This window comes from Capricornis sumatraensis, chromosome 1 (genome assembly GCF_032405125.1).
Source record: "Capricornis sumatraensis isolate serow.1 chromosome 1, serow.2, whole genome shotgun sequence".
In the NCBI taxonomy this organism is placed as follows: Eukaryota; Metazoa; Chordata; class Mammalia; order Artiodactyla; family Bovidae; genus Capricornis; species Capricornis sumatraensis.
The window spans coordinates 186,367,535-186,385,696 of NC_091069.1; the positions used below are offsets into that span (position 1 = coordinate 186,367,535).

Consider the following 18,162-nt stretch of genomic DNA (forward strand, 5'->3'; position numbering starts at 1 on the left):
CACCATTATGTGGCCATGTGACTTTCAACCAGGTACTTTACTTCTTTGAGCTCAGTTTCCTCATCTAAGAGAAGAAAAAGATAGCCTTTAATATCCTTTCTATCTCTGATCTGCTATGGTCTTGTGATTCCAGTTATTGAACCAGGGCTGACTCATGTCAGGACATTTAGGTTTTGTCTTAGGCTGGCTACTCCCAGGCTATGTGAACTTGGGAGATTCATGTCACCGGTCTGGTTCGGAAACTGCTGTCTACCTGAAGTGCATTCACTACAAGACTACCTAAAGATGGTTGAAAATGCCCTGTCAACTGGAAATTCCACATGGAAAGTGGGGGTGGATTATTTCTATTCCTACTACCACTATTACTGCTAGTGGGCTTCCCCAATAGCTCAGCAGGTAAAGAATCTGCCTAGAAAAGCAGGAGACATAGGAGATGTGGGTTTGATCCCCGGGTCAGGAGAATCCTCTGGAGGAGGAAATGGAAACCCACTCCAGTATTCTTGCTGGGATAATCCCATAGACAGAGGAACCTGTTGGGCTACAGTCCACAAAGTTGCGAAGAGATGGACACAACTAAGGGACTAAGCACGCACTACTAGTAGTACTTTAATTATTATTATCATTATTATTTTATAGCCAAAGTACTAGGTCAAGACTGAAGCAACAACCTATAGCCCCTCTCAAATACGGCCAACTTGAGTCTTAACCACACCAGCTGTGCTCTTTTTACTTACGTGGCTTTCAAGAACTTCTGAAATGCAACACATACACACATCTCCTGTTTTTTTTTTTTTAGTCCCAAGTTCTTGTCTAGCATCTGGTACTTTTAATTTGCTTCTTCTCATGGTCTTTGGGCTTCCCTGGTGGCTCAGCTGGGAAAGAATCTGCCTGTAGTACGGGAGACCTGGGTTTGATCCCTGGATTGGGAAGATCCCCTGGAGAAAGGAAAGGTTATCCACCCCAGTATTCCAGCCTGGAGAATTCCATGAACTGTATAGCTCATGGGCTCAGAAAGAGTCGGACATGACTGAGTGACTTTCACTTTCACTTTCATGATCTTTAACTGCAGTTTGGGCAGCTGAGTAAAGTAGTAACATTGGGCTGTTGCCCCTGGCCCAGTCCCTGGAATCAGGAGTTCTGGGTCCAGAGCTGTCACTGAAACACTGGCCTAAATTCACACACCTAGAGAAATCCTTTGAAACCCAGGAAAGTAAGGGGAAGGTTTCTGGACTTAATATTATTCTCTTGCGGGTGAAAGCTGTCAGAGATCCTTTAAATTACTCTGGTCCGCTCATATAAAATTAGGAAAATATCTTCACCATGTCACCCACCTCTCAGGACCATTAGGAAGCTTGTAAAGTGCAGAGTTAAAGAGACCTAAGGTGCCACCTGTCAGATGAGGAGGCCGTGTGGCGAGGGCTCCCTCGGTTCCCTTCCCACCCCATTAACCTGTGATCTGGGACCTCATAAAAAGAGAGGTCTGTGTTGCTGGCTCCAGCGAGGTTAGGAATGAAGGAGTGGAACCAGAAAACAAGGCATCCAGGAATGGTTTCAATCTCTTAGTTCTTCTTCAAATGTGTGAAATTACCCACACTCCACTCATCTGGGAGTCCAGAAAGATGTCACCTCAGTTGGCTCAGTCTTGCTGCTAAGTCACTTCAGTCGTGTCCAACTCTGTGCGACCCCATACACGGCAGCCCACCAGGCTCCCCTGTCCCTGGGATTCTCCAGGCAAGAACACTGGAGTGGGTTGCCATTTCCTTCTCCAATGCGTGAAAGTGAAGTCACTCAGTTGTGTCCAACCCTCAGCAACCCCATGGACTGCAGCCTTCCAGGCTCTTCCGTCCGTGGGATTTTCCAGGCAAGAGTACCGGAGTGGGGTGCCATTGCCTTCTCCAGGCTCAATCTTAGTGCTCTTGTTTTTCCCTCTGATTTACTAAGTGCTGACCATATTTCAGATAACTATCTTCATAGTTTACATATATGTTCACCAAGTCCTCTGATTTAAAATACTATTATTTTCACTATTTTACAAATGAGGAAAAACCTATTTACAGACCATTTTCAATTTGTAGGGCTGTCATAATACATTACCATTAACCTAGTGGTTTATTCATTTAATTATAAATAAATATACAGCGATTTCTTCTGTCACAGTTCTGGAGGCCAGAAGTCTGAAATTAAGGTGTCAGTGGAGCCATGTGACCTCTGAAGGCAATCAGCACACTCTCTGAATATCTGCCTAAATTAAGCCTGAATAGCTCTTCAAGGGCCCAGAGAAGATGTCAAAGGGGCTCAAGGATGTAGCTTGGGAACATTGACCAGCAAATCTCTGAGGTATTTGGACTTATATCACAGCCTTTTTGAAAAAAAAGGAAATGAGGTAGAGTTGATATACAGTTGTAGTTCAGTCGCTCACTCGTGTCCAACTCTTTGCGACCCCAAAAACTGCAGCACGCCAGGCCTCCCTGTCCTTCACCATCTCCTGAAGCTTGCTCAAACTCATGTCCATTGCATGGGTGATGCCTTCCAACCACCTCATCCTCTGTCACCCTGTTCTCCTCCTTCTTTCAATCTTTCCCAGCATCAGGGTCTTTTCCAATGAGTTGGCTTTTCACATGAGGTGGCCAAAGTATTGGAGTTTCAGCTCCAGCATCAGTCCTTGCAATGAATATTTATGGTTAATTTCCTTTAGGGTTAACTAGTTTGATCTCTTGCAGTTCAAGGGACTCTCAAGAGTCTTCTCCAACACCACGGTTCAAAAGCATCAATCCTTTGGCATTCAACCTTCTTTATACATTATTATGTAAGTTACAGGGGTACAACATGGTGATTCACAACTTTTAAAAGTTAAATTTCACTTATAGTTGTCATTAAACATTAGCTATATTCCCTGTGTTGTAAAATGTGTGCTTGTAGCTTACTTATTTATACATAATAGCTCCTTCCTCTTAATCCCCTACTCCTATCTTGTCCCCACCCTCCCCTCTCCCTTACTGGTACCCACTGGTTAGTTCTCTGTATCTGCAAGTCTGTTTCTTTTTTGTTATATTCATCAATTCATATTATTTTTTAGATTCCACGTTTAAGGGATATCACATAGTAGCAGACAGTCATTTTTTGCTCCCCTTGTGTCTTAAAGGATCAGGAGACATCACTGATTGGGGAATCAGAAAGCTGCAGTGTGAGCCTGAAGCCACCACTCACTAGATCATGGCTTTGATTGATTCACTGCAATCATCTCGGCTTCAAGTGTGTCACTGGGTGGATGTCAATGCATTGATAGTCTCTGATGGGATCACTTTATGGACACGTGGAACGAAGCCATAGCTGTCCTCTTACAGAAAGTTCACCAAGTTTTCTGCTGCCCTGCCTTAGCTTTGCCTAGGAGGTTTGTGCTGTTTCTACTAAGGGAGACAGCTCATAGAAAGCAGACTCTGGTTTCTCCTCCTTCCTGCCCCCTGTCCTCAACAGAACCCCTTTCCTATATCAGGTAGTGGTGGGTAGGGAGGGGCAGCTGAGACTCCAGATGCCCTCAGAATCTTGCTACCCCCTCTAGCTAGATGTCCTCCCTTCTGGCCCCTTCCCAGCCCTCCACCTACAATTTCTTCCTGCCTATGTCCTACTCACCTTTTGGTCCCAGCTCAGAGACCATTCTCTTTTTCCTGTTTCCTGATTCCCCTAAGCTGGATGCAATATTCTCCCATCTTATAACCCCAGGGACTTCCTAGCTTTCATTGCAATAACTATAATCTGGTAATTCCCTAACACAGACACATGTGAGTACTTATTCTCCTACTAAATTTTATATTCCCAGAGGCAGGGGGCTTGCTTATTAAGCACATGCAACAAATTAGTAGTTTTTGGCATCCTTCATGTTATAATGAGGACAGAACTTGGTATATAAATATTTGTTGAGATGAAAGAAAGCAAATTGAGGACATGCATCCATATGTTGGTGCTGAAAATCACAATAGGACACGGCTGAAAGGACATGGCTGCCCATAATAAGTAGGAAAAAAAAAGAGTCTGTGATCCCCAGCCAAATGGTTTTCTACTATTATGAATTTTTTGTTTTCATTTGATAAGGTATTTCCCCCCATCATGTTAATATAATGACCCTAGGACAGGGGCAGTCCAAACAGAAGCCAGGGCTCAATCCTCCATCTGTACTCAGAAGTCAATGGGTTTTGTAGAATTTTACAGTCATAGCAAGGGCTGCAAATATTAAGTAGGGCCAGTGACCCCTCTGTTTAGGTTGCGACCAGAGCTGTCACTGAGCCACATCCTCTCTGGGAGACAGTCCATGCACGCCAGATAAGTTTCAAGAGGCCCTTGAGCCAAAAAGTTGTTTGGCAAAGTGCCTGTGTCATTTGCCTTGCACTCTCTGGATCGGTGGGCTCCTTTCTCCAGGGTCAGAACTGTTCCAAAAGCAAATCTGGTATCAGGAAATGCTCGTGGTTATCTCTCTACTCTTGAGCAAGTCACTGCCCTTCTCTGGACCTCAGTTTCCTTTAGAAGGAGGGGATTGAAACAGCTTAAAGGTCCCTCACTCCAGGCTCTATTTGGAGCTGCAGGCTGAATTCCCAGGGCCCTGGGGCCTTCTCTTCCCTGCTTCTAAAGGTCTATCAGACTCAGGTTTTCCCATGGGTCTCAGCTGGGGGATGCTTACCTGTCCTCTTTAATAGTGAGGCTCTACAGGTGAAGATTGTTTATCTGCCATCATAAACTTAGGTATCCTTAAGCCTGGAAGTTACAAGAAGGGAGGCTGTTTATCATAGAGCTTCATTAGGTCTCTCCCTGATCCAAAAGACCTCTGGTTGGTTTCACTTGAAAGTCTCATGCTACAGGTACTACAGAACCTTGGCGACCTCGGGAATAACAAATGAGGAATGAGGCTGCCGTGTCTAGAAGTGCTGATGCTCAAGGCTTGACTCTTCATTAGTAATTGCTTCTAGAGCACATGGTATAGACCACGAACAAGTTCAAGTTGTTAAGTAGGAGGCAATGTCTGTGTTGAAACTCCTCCTCACCATTCTCTAGTTCAATGAATCCCAACTTTTTTGACACCAGGGACTGGTTCTGTGAAAGATAATCTTTCCACAGACCGGGGGTGGAAGATGGTTTCAGGATGATTCAAGTGCATTACATTTATTATGCAATTTTTTTCTTTTATTATTATATCATCTCCACCTCAGAGCATCAGGCATTAAGATCCAGAGGTTGGGGACCCCTGCTCTAGTTGGTTTATTTAATGTATGGATATAATGCCTTGTTAGAATACTAGGTTGTCAGGACTGGAAGAGAAAGTAGAACTCAGCTTGTTCAAACCCCTAGTTTACCAGGTGGATAACTGAGCGCTACAGGAGTCAGCCATATACCACTTTTTGGTGGAGTCAGAAATAGGGGTCCGGACCTCTAACAGCCAGGTCCATACATTTCGCTCTAATGCAGAGGTCACCAAGATAGTGCATTCCAGCTCATGTGGTTGCTCATCGAAGAAGCCTCCTCCCAGACCTTCATTCTTTATGTATTTAGTCTTATTCTCATTATATTCTAATGATAGCAGCTTAATGAATTTCTACCTGATTTTAAAACAGTAAATAAAACCCCATCTACATAAAGAAGGCATAAGATTTGCAAAGGCTTTATAGTCTGGGGGCTTTCAATGCAGGGCAAGCAACATTACAAACCCCAATATCCCCAAGAAACTTGATGTTCATAACACTGTCCTTGGATCACCAAGAAGGATTAGCATATTTCACTTGAGAAAGCAGGGATTTGAATAAAGTGCTTTGAAAAGCATTACACTCACAAACACCCCAGCTTTTAAAAAAATCATAGGTAAAACTTCAGCTACCTGGAAAACTCAGATCATCAAAACAACAAAGCAGCTGAGATGTTCGAGAAAGTGACATTTCAGCTGTGTGCAGATTGGAACACTCTACAGCAATAAGGCTGGTGTGAGTTTGGCTAGTATCTGCAGAGAAGAGGAAAACATAGCAAAGCCATGATCTCATCTTCTGTTTACACTTCAATTCCCAAAGTTAGTGATTAATTGTCCTCGTGTTTTGTTGCCAGGGCAAATTGTTTTCCTTTAAAGCTCCCACTTATTTTAAATAAATAAATCATTAGTTTCAAAACAGAAGTGTCAAATGTCAAGATACTTCTGACACACTAAGCTAATGAACGAAACAATTCATTAGAAGCTACTAGAGATAGGCAGGTTTTGAGACCTATGCTTTAAAGATTTTGAAAGGCAGCAGACATCATTCTTGGTCAGATTTTTCTCATGCGTCTTGGCTAAAACATCAAGCTGGAGGATACAGATCGAAATGCTTCCTTAAAAGGATCGAGATAGGTATAAATGATAGAATGGTAGGTGAGCAAAGTATGGTAGTCATATAAACATACCAGCCAGCTACAACACTGCTTCCCTAACCAAACACACAAAATCTGCTGTAGACAACCAGTTTAGAATCTCTCCTTGGGTTTCTGAATCTACCCAGGGCTGCTGGCTCTTGCAAAATAGGGAATTCTTTAGCAAATAGGCAATTTTGCAGCTGAGTCTTAAAAAAAATGCAACTATTTTGGGGTGATTCCAATAGTTTCTATATTAGTAAGACTACCTATTAAACACAGTTCTGATTACGTGACTTCCCTTTTTGTTGTTTAGTCACCAAACCATGCCTGACTCTTTTGCAATCCCATGGACTGTAGCCCACTAGGCTCCTCTGTCCATGGGATTTCAAGTCACTTGTTATGTGATTCAAGGTCGATAATAATCTAGTTTCAACCTATCCCTCCAAATATATCTTTTCCTACAATCCCCACAGTATTTCTGGCTTCTCATTGCTCTCAGAATAGGTCTTGCACTTTTAGTTCTGGCTGACAAATATTTATTGGATAACTGCTATATTCTAGGTCCTATTCTATGCACTGAAGATATAACTGTAAAGAAAAGAATCTGAAAAAGAATATGTGTGTGTGTGTAACTGAATCACTTTACACCTGAAACTAACACATTGTAACTAAACACATGGTTTATTTACGATGTTTATTTACAATTTACATTTTTTAAAATTCCAATTCTGATATAGATAATGTATCACTTTAAAAATAAAGCTCAAATATACCAATAAAAAAGTAATTAATTAACGAAAAGTCTCACCTTCCCATAGCTTATATTCCAATGGGGATCTTTTGCCTCCTTCTGAGTACATTCTTCACAAGACACTTGTCACACTGTATGATAGCTCTGTCTGTTTTCCGCCCTCTGAACACTGCTTCCCTACGGGCATGTGCGTGCTCAGTTGCTTAGCTGTGTCCAACTTTTTGTGACCCCATGAACTATAGCCTGCCAGGCTCCTCTGTCCATGGAATTTTTCAGGAAAGAATACTGTAGTGGGTTGCCATTTCCTACTCCAGGGAATCCTCCTGACCCAGGGATTGAACCCAAGTGTCCTGTGCTCCTGCATTGCCAGGTGGGATCTTTACTACTGAGAGACCTGGGAAGCCCTTCCGCGTGCACAGCTCAATGGCTTACTCATCTCCCATCATCCCCATCCCACACTTTGTTCCGTGGTTGGCACATACTGAATTCTCAATGAATGACTTATATTGTGTATAAAGTTTCTTTTCCTGGAAATGTAAGTTCCTGTTGTACCTAGAATCCATCTGTGAAATCTAACTCTTCTGTTTTATTAAATATGAAAATTTATTTTAACATTGAATTTTTTTTTTAACAAATAAGGCATTCCCTGGTGGCTCAGAGGTTAAAGCATCTGCCTCCAGTGCAGGAGACCCGGGTTTGATCCCTGGGTTGGGAAGATCCCCTGGAGAAGGAAATGGCAATCCACTCCAGTATTCTTGCCTGGAGAATCCCATGGACGGAGAAGCCTAGTAGGTTACAGTCCAAGGGGTCGCAAAGAGTTGGACACGACTGAGCGACTTCACCTCACCTCAAGGCATTTTGTTGCCGACAGGACTAATATGAAGCTACTTCTGATGGACCTAAACAAAATGAATGAAACGGGAAGAGGACAGACACATTGGCTTAACCTGTAATGTGTCTTTCCTCAAACTCCAGGACTCCTAAGCCTCTTTTTCGGGCTTCCCAGGCTGCCTGGCCCACTTGTGGGCAGCTCCTCTGTCTTTTCTCCTTGAGACCAGCAGTGAAGCTAATTGGGGAAGCTGCACATCTCGTTCCCTTTCTTTTTGACCCTAAAGGTAGAAACTGAAGACCAGGTGTTGGCAACCTTCTGTGGCAGGGAGACCACGGACACAGAACAAACCCCAGGCCAGGAAGTGGTTCTCTCCCCCGGCTCCTTTATGTCCATCACTTTCCGGTCAGATTTCTCCGATGAAGAGCGATTCACAGGATTTGATGCCCACTACGTGGCTGTGGGTGAGTTGGAGAAGTGGGTGACTCATCCTCACATCTCCCTTTCTCTCTCAAAATCAAAAGTGTCTTGTGTTCTCTTCTTTAAAATGAACGCCTACTGCATAAATTCTACCATTAATGTCTTACTGCATTTGGTCTATCGCACATCTATCCATCTTTCTATCCTCTATCCATCAATTCATCTTTTTTTGACACATTTCAAAATAAATTGCAGACATCAGTACTCTTCTTCCTAAATATTTTAGCATGCGTATTGTTTATCTAGAGTTCAACAGCTATTCACAATTTTTTCTTTCCGTGTAAAATCTATATATTCAATGAAATGCATAAATCTTAAGTACATTTGTTTAGCTTTGAAAAATTTTTATTTGTACATAACTAAGTCCCTAACAAGATGTTGAGCTTTACCATTAACCCCTAAAGTTCCTTTATGCTCCTTTCCAATTACACCACACTCCAACCTCTTTAGAGGTCACCACAACAGTCCTGATTTTTCTTACCACAATAGATTAGTTTTGCCTCTTGCAAAACTTCATGTAAATGAACACATACATATTATATTTTGGAGATGAGAAATATTTTACTCAGCACAAAGTTGTTGATTTTCATTAATGTTGTTCCAATTCATTAGTAACTATTTCTTTTCCTGGCAGAGTAATTTTCCATTATATAAATATACTACAACCTATTTATTCATTCTCCTATTGACAGACACCTGGGTTCTATCCATTTTTTGGATATCATTAATAAAATTTCCACAAACCTTTCTGTACAAGCCATTTTGTAAACGTATGTTTTCATATATTTCACATATGTTTCACTTCTGTGGGATATATGTTAATATCTAGGGGCAAAGTTGCTTAATCGTAGTGTAGGTGTATGTTTAGTTCTATAAGAAATTGTCGTATAGTCTTTTTCCAGTGTGTGCACCATTTTGTATCCCTCTACCAATGTATGAGTTCTGGCTGCTCTATATCCTCACCAACATTTGGTGTCATCAATTAAAAAAAAAAAAAAAATTAACCATTCCAGAGGACATGCAGTGGTACTTCATTATGGTTTTAGTTTGCATTTTCCTGGCACCCAGTGATGCTGAGTGTCTTTTCAGGTATAAGCTTCTTGGCCATTCCTGTATCTTTTGGGAAGAAATATGTGTTCAAATTAGGTTGAAAACATACATCTTTTTATCTTTATATTTCCAACGCCTAAGATAGGGCTTGACCCACCTTAGAGACTTAGAAAGAGGAGAGGTTAAAAACCCAGATTTTAGAGCCAGCCCACCTTGATTTGAATGAGGACTCCACTTCCTGTCTGTGTGACTTGGAGTAAGTTCCTTCATGGCTCTAAGTCTCAGTTTCTTCATCTGTAAAAGGGGGTCATAACCGTCCTGCTCGCTGTCATCACAGCTGTTAGAGAGCAGTGGCACCACCAGGAGTCAGGTTGCCCAGGTTTGACCAGGTTTGACCAGGTTTTCTGTGACCTCGGGCAAGTTTTCTCATTTGTAATTGGAGGCTTACTGCTGCTGGTGCTGCTAAGTCACTTCAGTTGTGTCCGACTCTGTGCGACCCCATAGACGGCAGCCCACCAGGCTCCACTGTCCCTAGGGTTCTCCAGGCAAGGACACTGGAGTGGGTTGGCTCAGGTGAGGCTTAAATGAGAGAATGCAGGTATCTCTCAACACAGTGAGTGGCTCCACTGAGTGCTCTGTAAATGTCGGCTGTTCTCTTCACCATCACACTTGAATTGGTTGTGAGAGGCTCTACCTGCCCTACAGATGTGGATGAGTGCACGGAGCGGGAGGACGAGGAGCTGTCCTGTGACCACCACTGCCATAACTACATCGGCGGCTACTACTGCTCCTGTCGCTTCGGCTACATTCTCCACACAGACAACAGGACGTGCCGAGGTGGGGCCCAGCGCTGATTCTGTGCATCACTGCTTGGAGTCATATTTTCCAGTACGATGAGGGGAGGCTCAGAGGAAGGATGAACAGGCAGTAGGAACAATTAAAAGTGCAATCAGACCACAAGGATAAAGATGCTGAAATGCCCACCAGCCTGGAAGTGGGGTTCAGATTCTCAGAGAACTGCATTTGAGAAGCCCTGGCCTCTAGGCCATCTTTCTTCCTGGGGAGCAGGGCTTTCTGCTCTTTAGCCCCTATTTCCTCTCCTGTAAGTAACAAGCCCAGTCAAGGGAAAACCCAGGTTTCCCAGTTCTGAACCCTGAACTAGGTTTTACCCACCCGCTCCTTTTTTTCTGCTCTTCCCTGGCCTCTCACTTTTATATTGTGATAGAGAGAACCCCAGTGCAAGCGAGACAAGGGGAGAGAGAGCGAGCGACGAAGAAAAGACGGCAAGGAAACATCCCTTTCCTTCTTGCTCCCTTTGCTTTCCCCTCTCATCCACGTGCCTTCTCTGCCATAGTATCCAGGCTGAGGTGGGGAGGGAGAAATAGGAGGACGAAGACATTTCCATGAGGACCTCCTGGCTGGCGGGTAATAGCCACATAGGCAAATGATAAAATGTCGTTAAGTGTTGTAAACGAAGTGTGAGTGTGGCACCGTCAGACCTGAGTCGGCACCAAGTGAACAAGCACTTTCCAGAGATGATGCCCTTGATGAAGGAAAAAGAACAAGGAAAAGGAGGGCATGACAGGCAGAGAGAATAGCTTCTGCAAACATTCAGAAGCATGACAGGATTCAGACTATTTGGGGAATTGCCAGTAGATCAGTATGACTGCAGGGTGAGGATCTGGGTCCTAAACGACCACTTGGAAGCTGAGTGAGGGAGCACTGGGGGAGGGCTTGCTAGAAACAGGATTTCTTTTCCTTTCTTCTTCAAAGACTTCTACTTCTGAATAAAACCCATCCATATAAAGCAGGCATATGCATGGGTTTTCTTGAAGAGGGTTGTATTTTCCATGGTTTTCATTCAGTAAGTATTTATTGAGTATCTACCATGTGCTGAGCACAGAGGGGCTAAGACTGAGCAATGTTTATGAATCCTGTTTTTCATTTTTGCTTCTGCCCCCCAAGAGCCTTTTTAAACATTCTCTTCCTAATTGACTCGAAATTTAATGCCACAAATACCCTTATATATGTTTATGCACTATATGTCTGCCTGTGTGTTATGCATGAAAAAAGTAACAACTTCCCCTCTCTAAGAACCAATTTTGGCCCCTCTGGGAGCAATGTCATCCCCATGAAAATGCTTGAGATAGAAAGTTAAAGCACACGAATTCAGAGACCACTCTAAACCTTGTTCTGTAGCTTGTAACCGAGGGACTTTAGGGTCAGCTATGCCCCCTTTCTGGGCCACAGTTTTCTCATTTACAAATGACCAGAAAGAACTGACATGCCAGATCCAAGGACGATGGTTCAATGGCATATAACAGGGCCTTTGCAGGGTTAAGCCATGGCGAGGATCCAAGACACTGGTTGCTGGGTTGCAACTGTGATGGGGAACAGAGCAAACTCCCTGAGCTCAGGGAACTTGTGGGGGCGGGAAAGTCCACCGAGAAATACGTTTCACAATGCAAGCAGTGGTCAACAGCATGAAGAGAAACAAAGCAAGGCCAGGGTCCAGAAAGCGAGGGTATGTGTGAGGGTCCTGTGTTAATGAAGGATCAAGGATGGCTTTGAGCCGAGATCTCATGGAGTCCTGGGCTGAGGGGAGAGCAGCACAAAGGAGGAGAAGATCCTCTTCCTGACCACACATCTCAAAGCCTTCCATCTGAGACCCCTCAAGCCCCGCACCAAGACTGGAGAATTGGACAAAAAGGCATATCACACTCACTGCCTTTGAGTCTGAACCCTGCAGATTACTTGGGTGTGTGACCTTGAGTAAATCTCTTCCCCTCACTGAACTTCAGTTTCCCCATCTGTAAAATGGGGATAGTGACTCCTTCCCCAACTTGCCTCTCAGAACCACTGGGAAAATCGTACCATAGCAGATAAGAAAGGGGATGCTGTGGCCTTGAGTGTGGTGTACCACTTTGCTCCCATGTGCTTCCCACAGTGGAGTGCAGTGACAACCTCTTCACCCAGCGGACTGGCGTGATCACCAGCCCCGACTTCCCCAGCCCTTACCCCAAGAGCTCCGAATGCCTCTACACCATTGAGCTAGAGGAGGGTTTCATGATCAGCCTGCAGTTTGAGGACATTTTCGACATTGAGGACCATCCTGAGGTGTCCTGCCCCTATGACTACATCAAGGTAAGATAACAGGGGCTATATGTGCTGAGGATACTGACAAATATTGGCTGAATTGGGAAAACTGGCATTCTCTACCTTCTTCCAGGATAGGGGGCCAAGCCGGTGGCTTCCTAAAAAGTAATTATTTAAAATAACATCTACCACCTTGATTGGACCCAGTCTAGGGAACTTCCCTGACCCCACCTGCAAAATCCCTTCTGGCAGGTAACATAATGTCATCATGAAGTGACACCAGGGTGAAGATCATGGGGACCAGCTTAGAACTCTGTCTGTGTGTGTTAGTCATTTAGTCAAAAAATGTCTGACTCTTTATGACCCATGGACTGTAGTCCATCAAGCTCCTCTATCCATGGAATTTTCCAGGCAAGAGTACTGGAGTGGGTTTCCTCCTCCAGGGGATCTTTCCAACCCAGGGATGGAACCCGGGTCTCCCACACTGCAGACAGAATCTTTCCCATCTGAGCCGCAAGGGAGGCCCAGAACTCTGTCCACCATACATTATATCCCAGGTGCCATGCTATGAGCTTATCATTAGGCAGGTAACTCTAGGGGTTTCACTGTCCCCCTCACCACAGTAAGAGTGACCAGATGAAGATATACTCAGGATTATAGAAGTCATCAAATGAGGGTTAAGACGTGCTGGTCCTCAGAGGAGGAAGGAGAAAGAGTTAAAGCAGAGGCAGGACGCAGGCCTGGGGGCTGGAAATCTGGACCAGCCCAGAGTGCCTCTTCCTTCTCTCCATCTCCGCTGCCTCTACCTGAGTCCGAGCCCTGCTCTCTCTGGTCAGCTGCAAAGCTACCTGGAGGGTTTTCTGGCATCCACTCTTCCTCCGCATGGTATGTTCTCTTCTAGCATCCAGGGTAAATTTTATAAAAGCCAGGTTATATCAAGATTGTACTTGGAATAAACATGAATTCCTCAACACAGGATGGCCTGTGGCTGCCTTCCCATCCTCAAGCCATGGCATTCCCTCTCCTCCAGCCTCACTGGCTTCCTTCCTTCTCTTGATACTTACCCAGGCTCTTTCCCACTTTTGGCCTCTATACATTGTTTTCCCCGCCTGGAAAGTATTCTCCCCTCCTCTCCAAATGTAGTCTCCTCCTACTCATCCTACATATTTCAAATCCAATGTTACCTGCACAAAGAGGCCTTCCCTAGCTATCTATTTAAAGTTATTATCTATTATACTGAAGCTTCGCTGGTGGTACAGAGGTAAAGGACCCACCTGCAATGCAGGAGACACACACAGGAGACAGGGGTTCAATCCCTGGGTAGGAAGATGCCCTGGAGAAGGAAATGGCAACCCACTCCAGTACTCTTGCCTGGAAAATCCCATGGACAGAGGAGCCTGGTGGGCTGCAGTCCATGGGCTCACAAAAGAGTTGGACATGACTTAGCAACTAAACAATGTCCATTATATTAATGATGAAAATTATATAGACTACATAGATGTTACTACTTAAATTATAAACATATAGCATACATTTATACTATATATGTATATTATATATCACCCTGATTATTTTTTGTGATACTTACTACAGCTGGTAATTATTTTTTTTATTATCTATTAGTCTGCCCTGACTAGACTGCAGGGTCTTTGCAAGCAGGGGCCTTTTCTGTCCTGTATACCTGGACAGGGCTCTGCCCCTCTCTGAACCATAATATGTTCATCTCTGAGGAGAGGAAAATCAGCCTGCCTTGTCCACTTCCAAGGTCATTGTAATCTGTGAATGGGAGAGTGGAGATGGAACCCTTTGGTGAATGGTAATGCCCACTAAGAATATAAGTGAACACCATGGACTCACATGGAAGCTTCCAGAAAACCCTGGAGATGATCCCAGAAGCAGTCACTGTCACTCAGGTGTGACCCTGCTTTTCTTCTATCTCGCCCCTCACAGATTAAAGCTGGTCCAAAAGTTCTGGGGCCCTTCTGTGGAGAGAAAGCCCCAGAACCCATCAATACCCAGAGCCACAGCATCCAGATCCTGTTTCGCAGTGACAGCTCCGGGGAGAACCGGGGCTGGAGGCTGTCATACACGGCGACAGGTAACAGCTTCTCTCCTCCTGGGTCACGCCTGGCTGCCATGCTCAGCCCTCATGGCAGAGCGGCCAGGGAGTGTGAGGGGGTGCTGGCCTGGGGCTCCTCTGGGGATGTGGCAAGACTCCCAACCCTGCCACTGAGCAGCTTGGGACCAAGGCAGATTCCCTCTGCTGACTAGCTTCTCATCTACAAATGGGGTAAAGGGCAGCAATGATGGTGGGTTTGGATAAGACGTTTTCAAAACTGGCTGCACTTCAGAATCATGTGGGGAGATTCTTAAAAACAAAAAACATATATGCATCAGTATATGATACTTGTTTCTCTCTTTCTGACTTACTTCAGTCTGTATGACAGATTTTAGGTCCATCCACCTCTCCACAAATGACCAAATTTCGTTCCTTTTATGGCTGAGTAATATTCCATTGTATATATGTATCACATCTTTCTCCATTCATCTGTCGATGGACATCTAGGTTGCTTCCATGTCCTGGCTATTGTAAATAGTGCTGCAGTGAACACTGGGGTACACATGTCATTTTAAATTATGGTTTTCTCAGAGTATATGCCCTAGGAAAAGTGGTACAGAGGAACTATTTCCAGGGCAGGAATAGAGATGCTGACATAAGAGAGTAGATGTGCAGACACGGGGTGGGGGAATGGGGAGGGTGGAACAAATTGGGAAATTGGGATTGACATATATGTACTACCTTATCTAAAATAGATAGTTCGTGGCAACCTGCTATAAAGCACAGGAAGCTCAACTCGGTTCTCTCTGGTGACCTAGACAGACAGGATGGGGGAGAGGGGTGGAGGGAGGGGATAAATAGATACATATAGCTGATTCACTTTGTTGTACAACAGGAATCAATACGACATTGTAAAGCCTCTAATAAAATAAATAATTTTTTTTAAACTATAATTTTCAAAAAAGAAAACAGCTTCCAGAACTTCACACTGTGATTGACTGGGCCTGAAGAGGATCCTTCCAGCCACAGGCCTTCCAAAGTCTGGGGCAGAAATTTGAGTATAAGCCTCTAGCACAAAATGTTTCATCATGGTGGTTTGCCTCCTTGTGCACCCAGAGTGGCAAAGCCCACAGGCCTCATCACTCAGTCTCTTGAGGCACCCGGTCCTGGTCCAAACCCTGCTGAGTTACTTGACCCAAGGGGTGTGCAGTAACTGGAGGTGGAAGGATCACAGCTGGGTATGACTAACACAGTGCAAAGACGCTATATCCTGGCCTTGGCTCATCACCAGCTTCAGTGCCTGCTTGTGGGGAGAGGCAGGAAGAGGATATTAATTAGGGAGAGTTTATCCAGGAAATACATCAGGCATAGGAATTCTATCCAACACAGCCTTTTGAAGTGCAAATCACAGTCTCTCTAGCACTGTGAAGAAAGATCTTGGGAAGAAAGAGTGGGGTCACCGTGAGTGGCCCGAAAGAGCCAACTACTCCCACTGAGTAAAAATTTCAAGGGTGTAAATTTCAGCTGAATATGAAAATTCTGTTCCTCTCATCGGAGGAGTCTAGTATGAAAGGTACACACTGGTAGGTACTGAGCTCCTTATCCCTGTAGAAATGTCCCACAGGTCTACTGTGGAAGGTGGAAAGGAGACATCAGACAAGAGTTATACTCAGACATTTAATACCTTTTCCTACCCTGAGTTTTGATGAGATCCTCTGGCAAACCACCTCATTTTACAGATGAGGAAATAAAGGTCCAAGTTGGAAAGTGACCTGCTCAAGTGTCCAAAGTAAGCCTTCTTCAGGGCCTGGTAGGTCTAGGCCCCAATACCCTGGGGGTGCAGTTTTCACGTGTTTTTTTCCACCTCCATCAGGCCTTGAATTCTAGGGAAAGGCTTCTCATGATCACACTTTCCTTTGTTTTCTCACCTACTCCTTTCATTGCTCCCCACCAGGGAATGAGTGCCCCAAGCTGCAGCCTCCTGTCCATGGGAAAATCGAACCCTTGCAAACCATATATTCCTTCAAAGACCAGGTGCTCATCAGCTGTGACACAGGCTACAAAGTGCTGAAGGTACAGGGTCCTGCCAGGGGAGGGGTGGGTCTCCAGGCTAGAGAAATTCCCCAGAGCCTCCCAAGGCAGATGGGCTTCCAGAGCTTGTCCTGGTCCCACCATGGTATTTCCGAGCTTTCCCACAATGCGCCAAAAATTCCAGCCTTCTGAAAATTCAAAGCATGTGTCCCAGACTCTCCCTTCTGAAGGTGGTACAAAAGTCCAAGCAAAATATCCATTCAGCCCGACAGTCAGTACAAACAGCCTTAATAAAGTTCATCAGGCTTACCGGGTAGCTCTGGGACAGCTGAGCTTTTAAAGGTGGCAGGGGAGCACTGCTCATTATCTGAAACAGTGATTCTCCTAGGAATCCTCTGGTTAACTTAACAAAACCACCTCCCAGGCCTCACCTGAGATCAATTGAAACAGAATCTCTGGGGCAGGGCCTGTGATCATTTTGTCTGTTAAGGTGCCCAGGTGAGTCCAGCGTAAGCCAAGCTAGTGGACCGCTGCTCTCATGGAATGATAACCCAAGTGGGGTCCCCACCACACCAGCACATCACTAGTTAGAAATGCAAGGGCTTGGTCCCCAGGCCAGAGCCACTGATTCAGAAACTCTGGGAGGGGGCCTGGGACACTGATGCTCACTGAGTGAGGTTTGAGAGCCACGGCTCTGAAGAAGGCATCACCAGCACAGGTGTCCCTTCGAGACAGCTGCCCAGCCCCCAACCAACACCCGCCCCCCCCCAGCCCTGCCCTGGCACTAGGTGTCTCTCCAGAATAGGAACAGGCGACATGAACTCAGTGTCTGTCCTCCCCTTGACTTCAAGCCCTCGGAGGCCCCCATTGGGAAAGCCCAGCGGAGAACAGCCAGCTCTGGAGGGTGAGCGGGTTACACGGGGAAACAGTCACCAACCCACCCCCTCTCCTTTCCTCCCCTTCTTCATGCTTCTTCCTAGGATAATGTGGAGACGGACACATTCCAGATGGAGTGTCTGAAGGATGGGACGTGGAGTAACAAGATTCCCACTTGTAAAAGTAAGAACACTATCGGCTGGTTATAAGGGTCATGAGCCCCCCAGCACTGGGGGAATGTGAGCAGAGCCCACACCGGGTGGAGGGAGCCTGGCAAGTGCACCCTAAGAGGGATGGGGCAGGAGTTTTACAGACACAGTGCAGTTGGATGAAAAGCTCTCAAATGTTCCTTTCAGCAGTAAGGTGTTAGGATTTCAAAAGACACTGCTTGTGAATCCCAGTTTGCTTTCGAAATACTAATTTTACCTCTGCCTGCAGACAGATTGCCAAATTTGCTAGAGGAATAGCTAGTCTCCACATTTGAAACTAGCTCTGGCATTTGCTAATATAGGACACTATTTTGGCACTGGTGACCTTGACAGTCTTTATGTGGCCATCAGCTGTATCCGCTGTCTCCTGGGACAGCTGTGAAGGCAGGGTGGTGAGGTCAGCACAGTGGACCTGCAC

General features: G+C 45.1%; 1 protein-coding gene across 2 annotated transcripts in view; it reads left to right on the plus strand.

Moving 5' to 3' along the window:
- MASP1 (MBL associated serine protease 1) overlaps positions 1-18,162 on the plus strand; it is a 54,136-nt gene that overhangs the window by 18,981 nt on the left and 16,993 nt on the right. For both annotated transcript variants that reach the window (XR_011144432.1, XM_068965377.1), the window contains exons 3-8: positions 8,230-8,407; positions 10,179-10,310; positions 12,421-12,617; positions 14,520-14,667; positions 16,583-16,701; positions 17,640-17,718. Coding sequence is in view for 1 of the 2 variants with exons in the window: in XM_068965377.1 (XP_068821478.1) it covers positions 8,230-8,407; positions 10,179-10,310; positions 12,421-12,617; positions 14,520-14,667; positions 16,583-16,701; positions 17,640-17,718 (853 nt within the window). In the remaining variant the exon portion in view is untranslated. The remainder of the gene's footprint in view (positions 1-8,229; positions 8,408-10,178; positions 10,311-12,420; positions 12,618-14,519; positions 14,668-16,582; positions 16,702-17,639; positions 17,719-18,162) is intronic.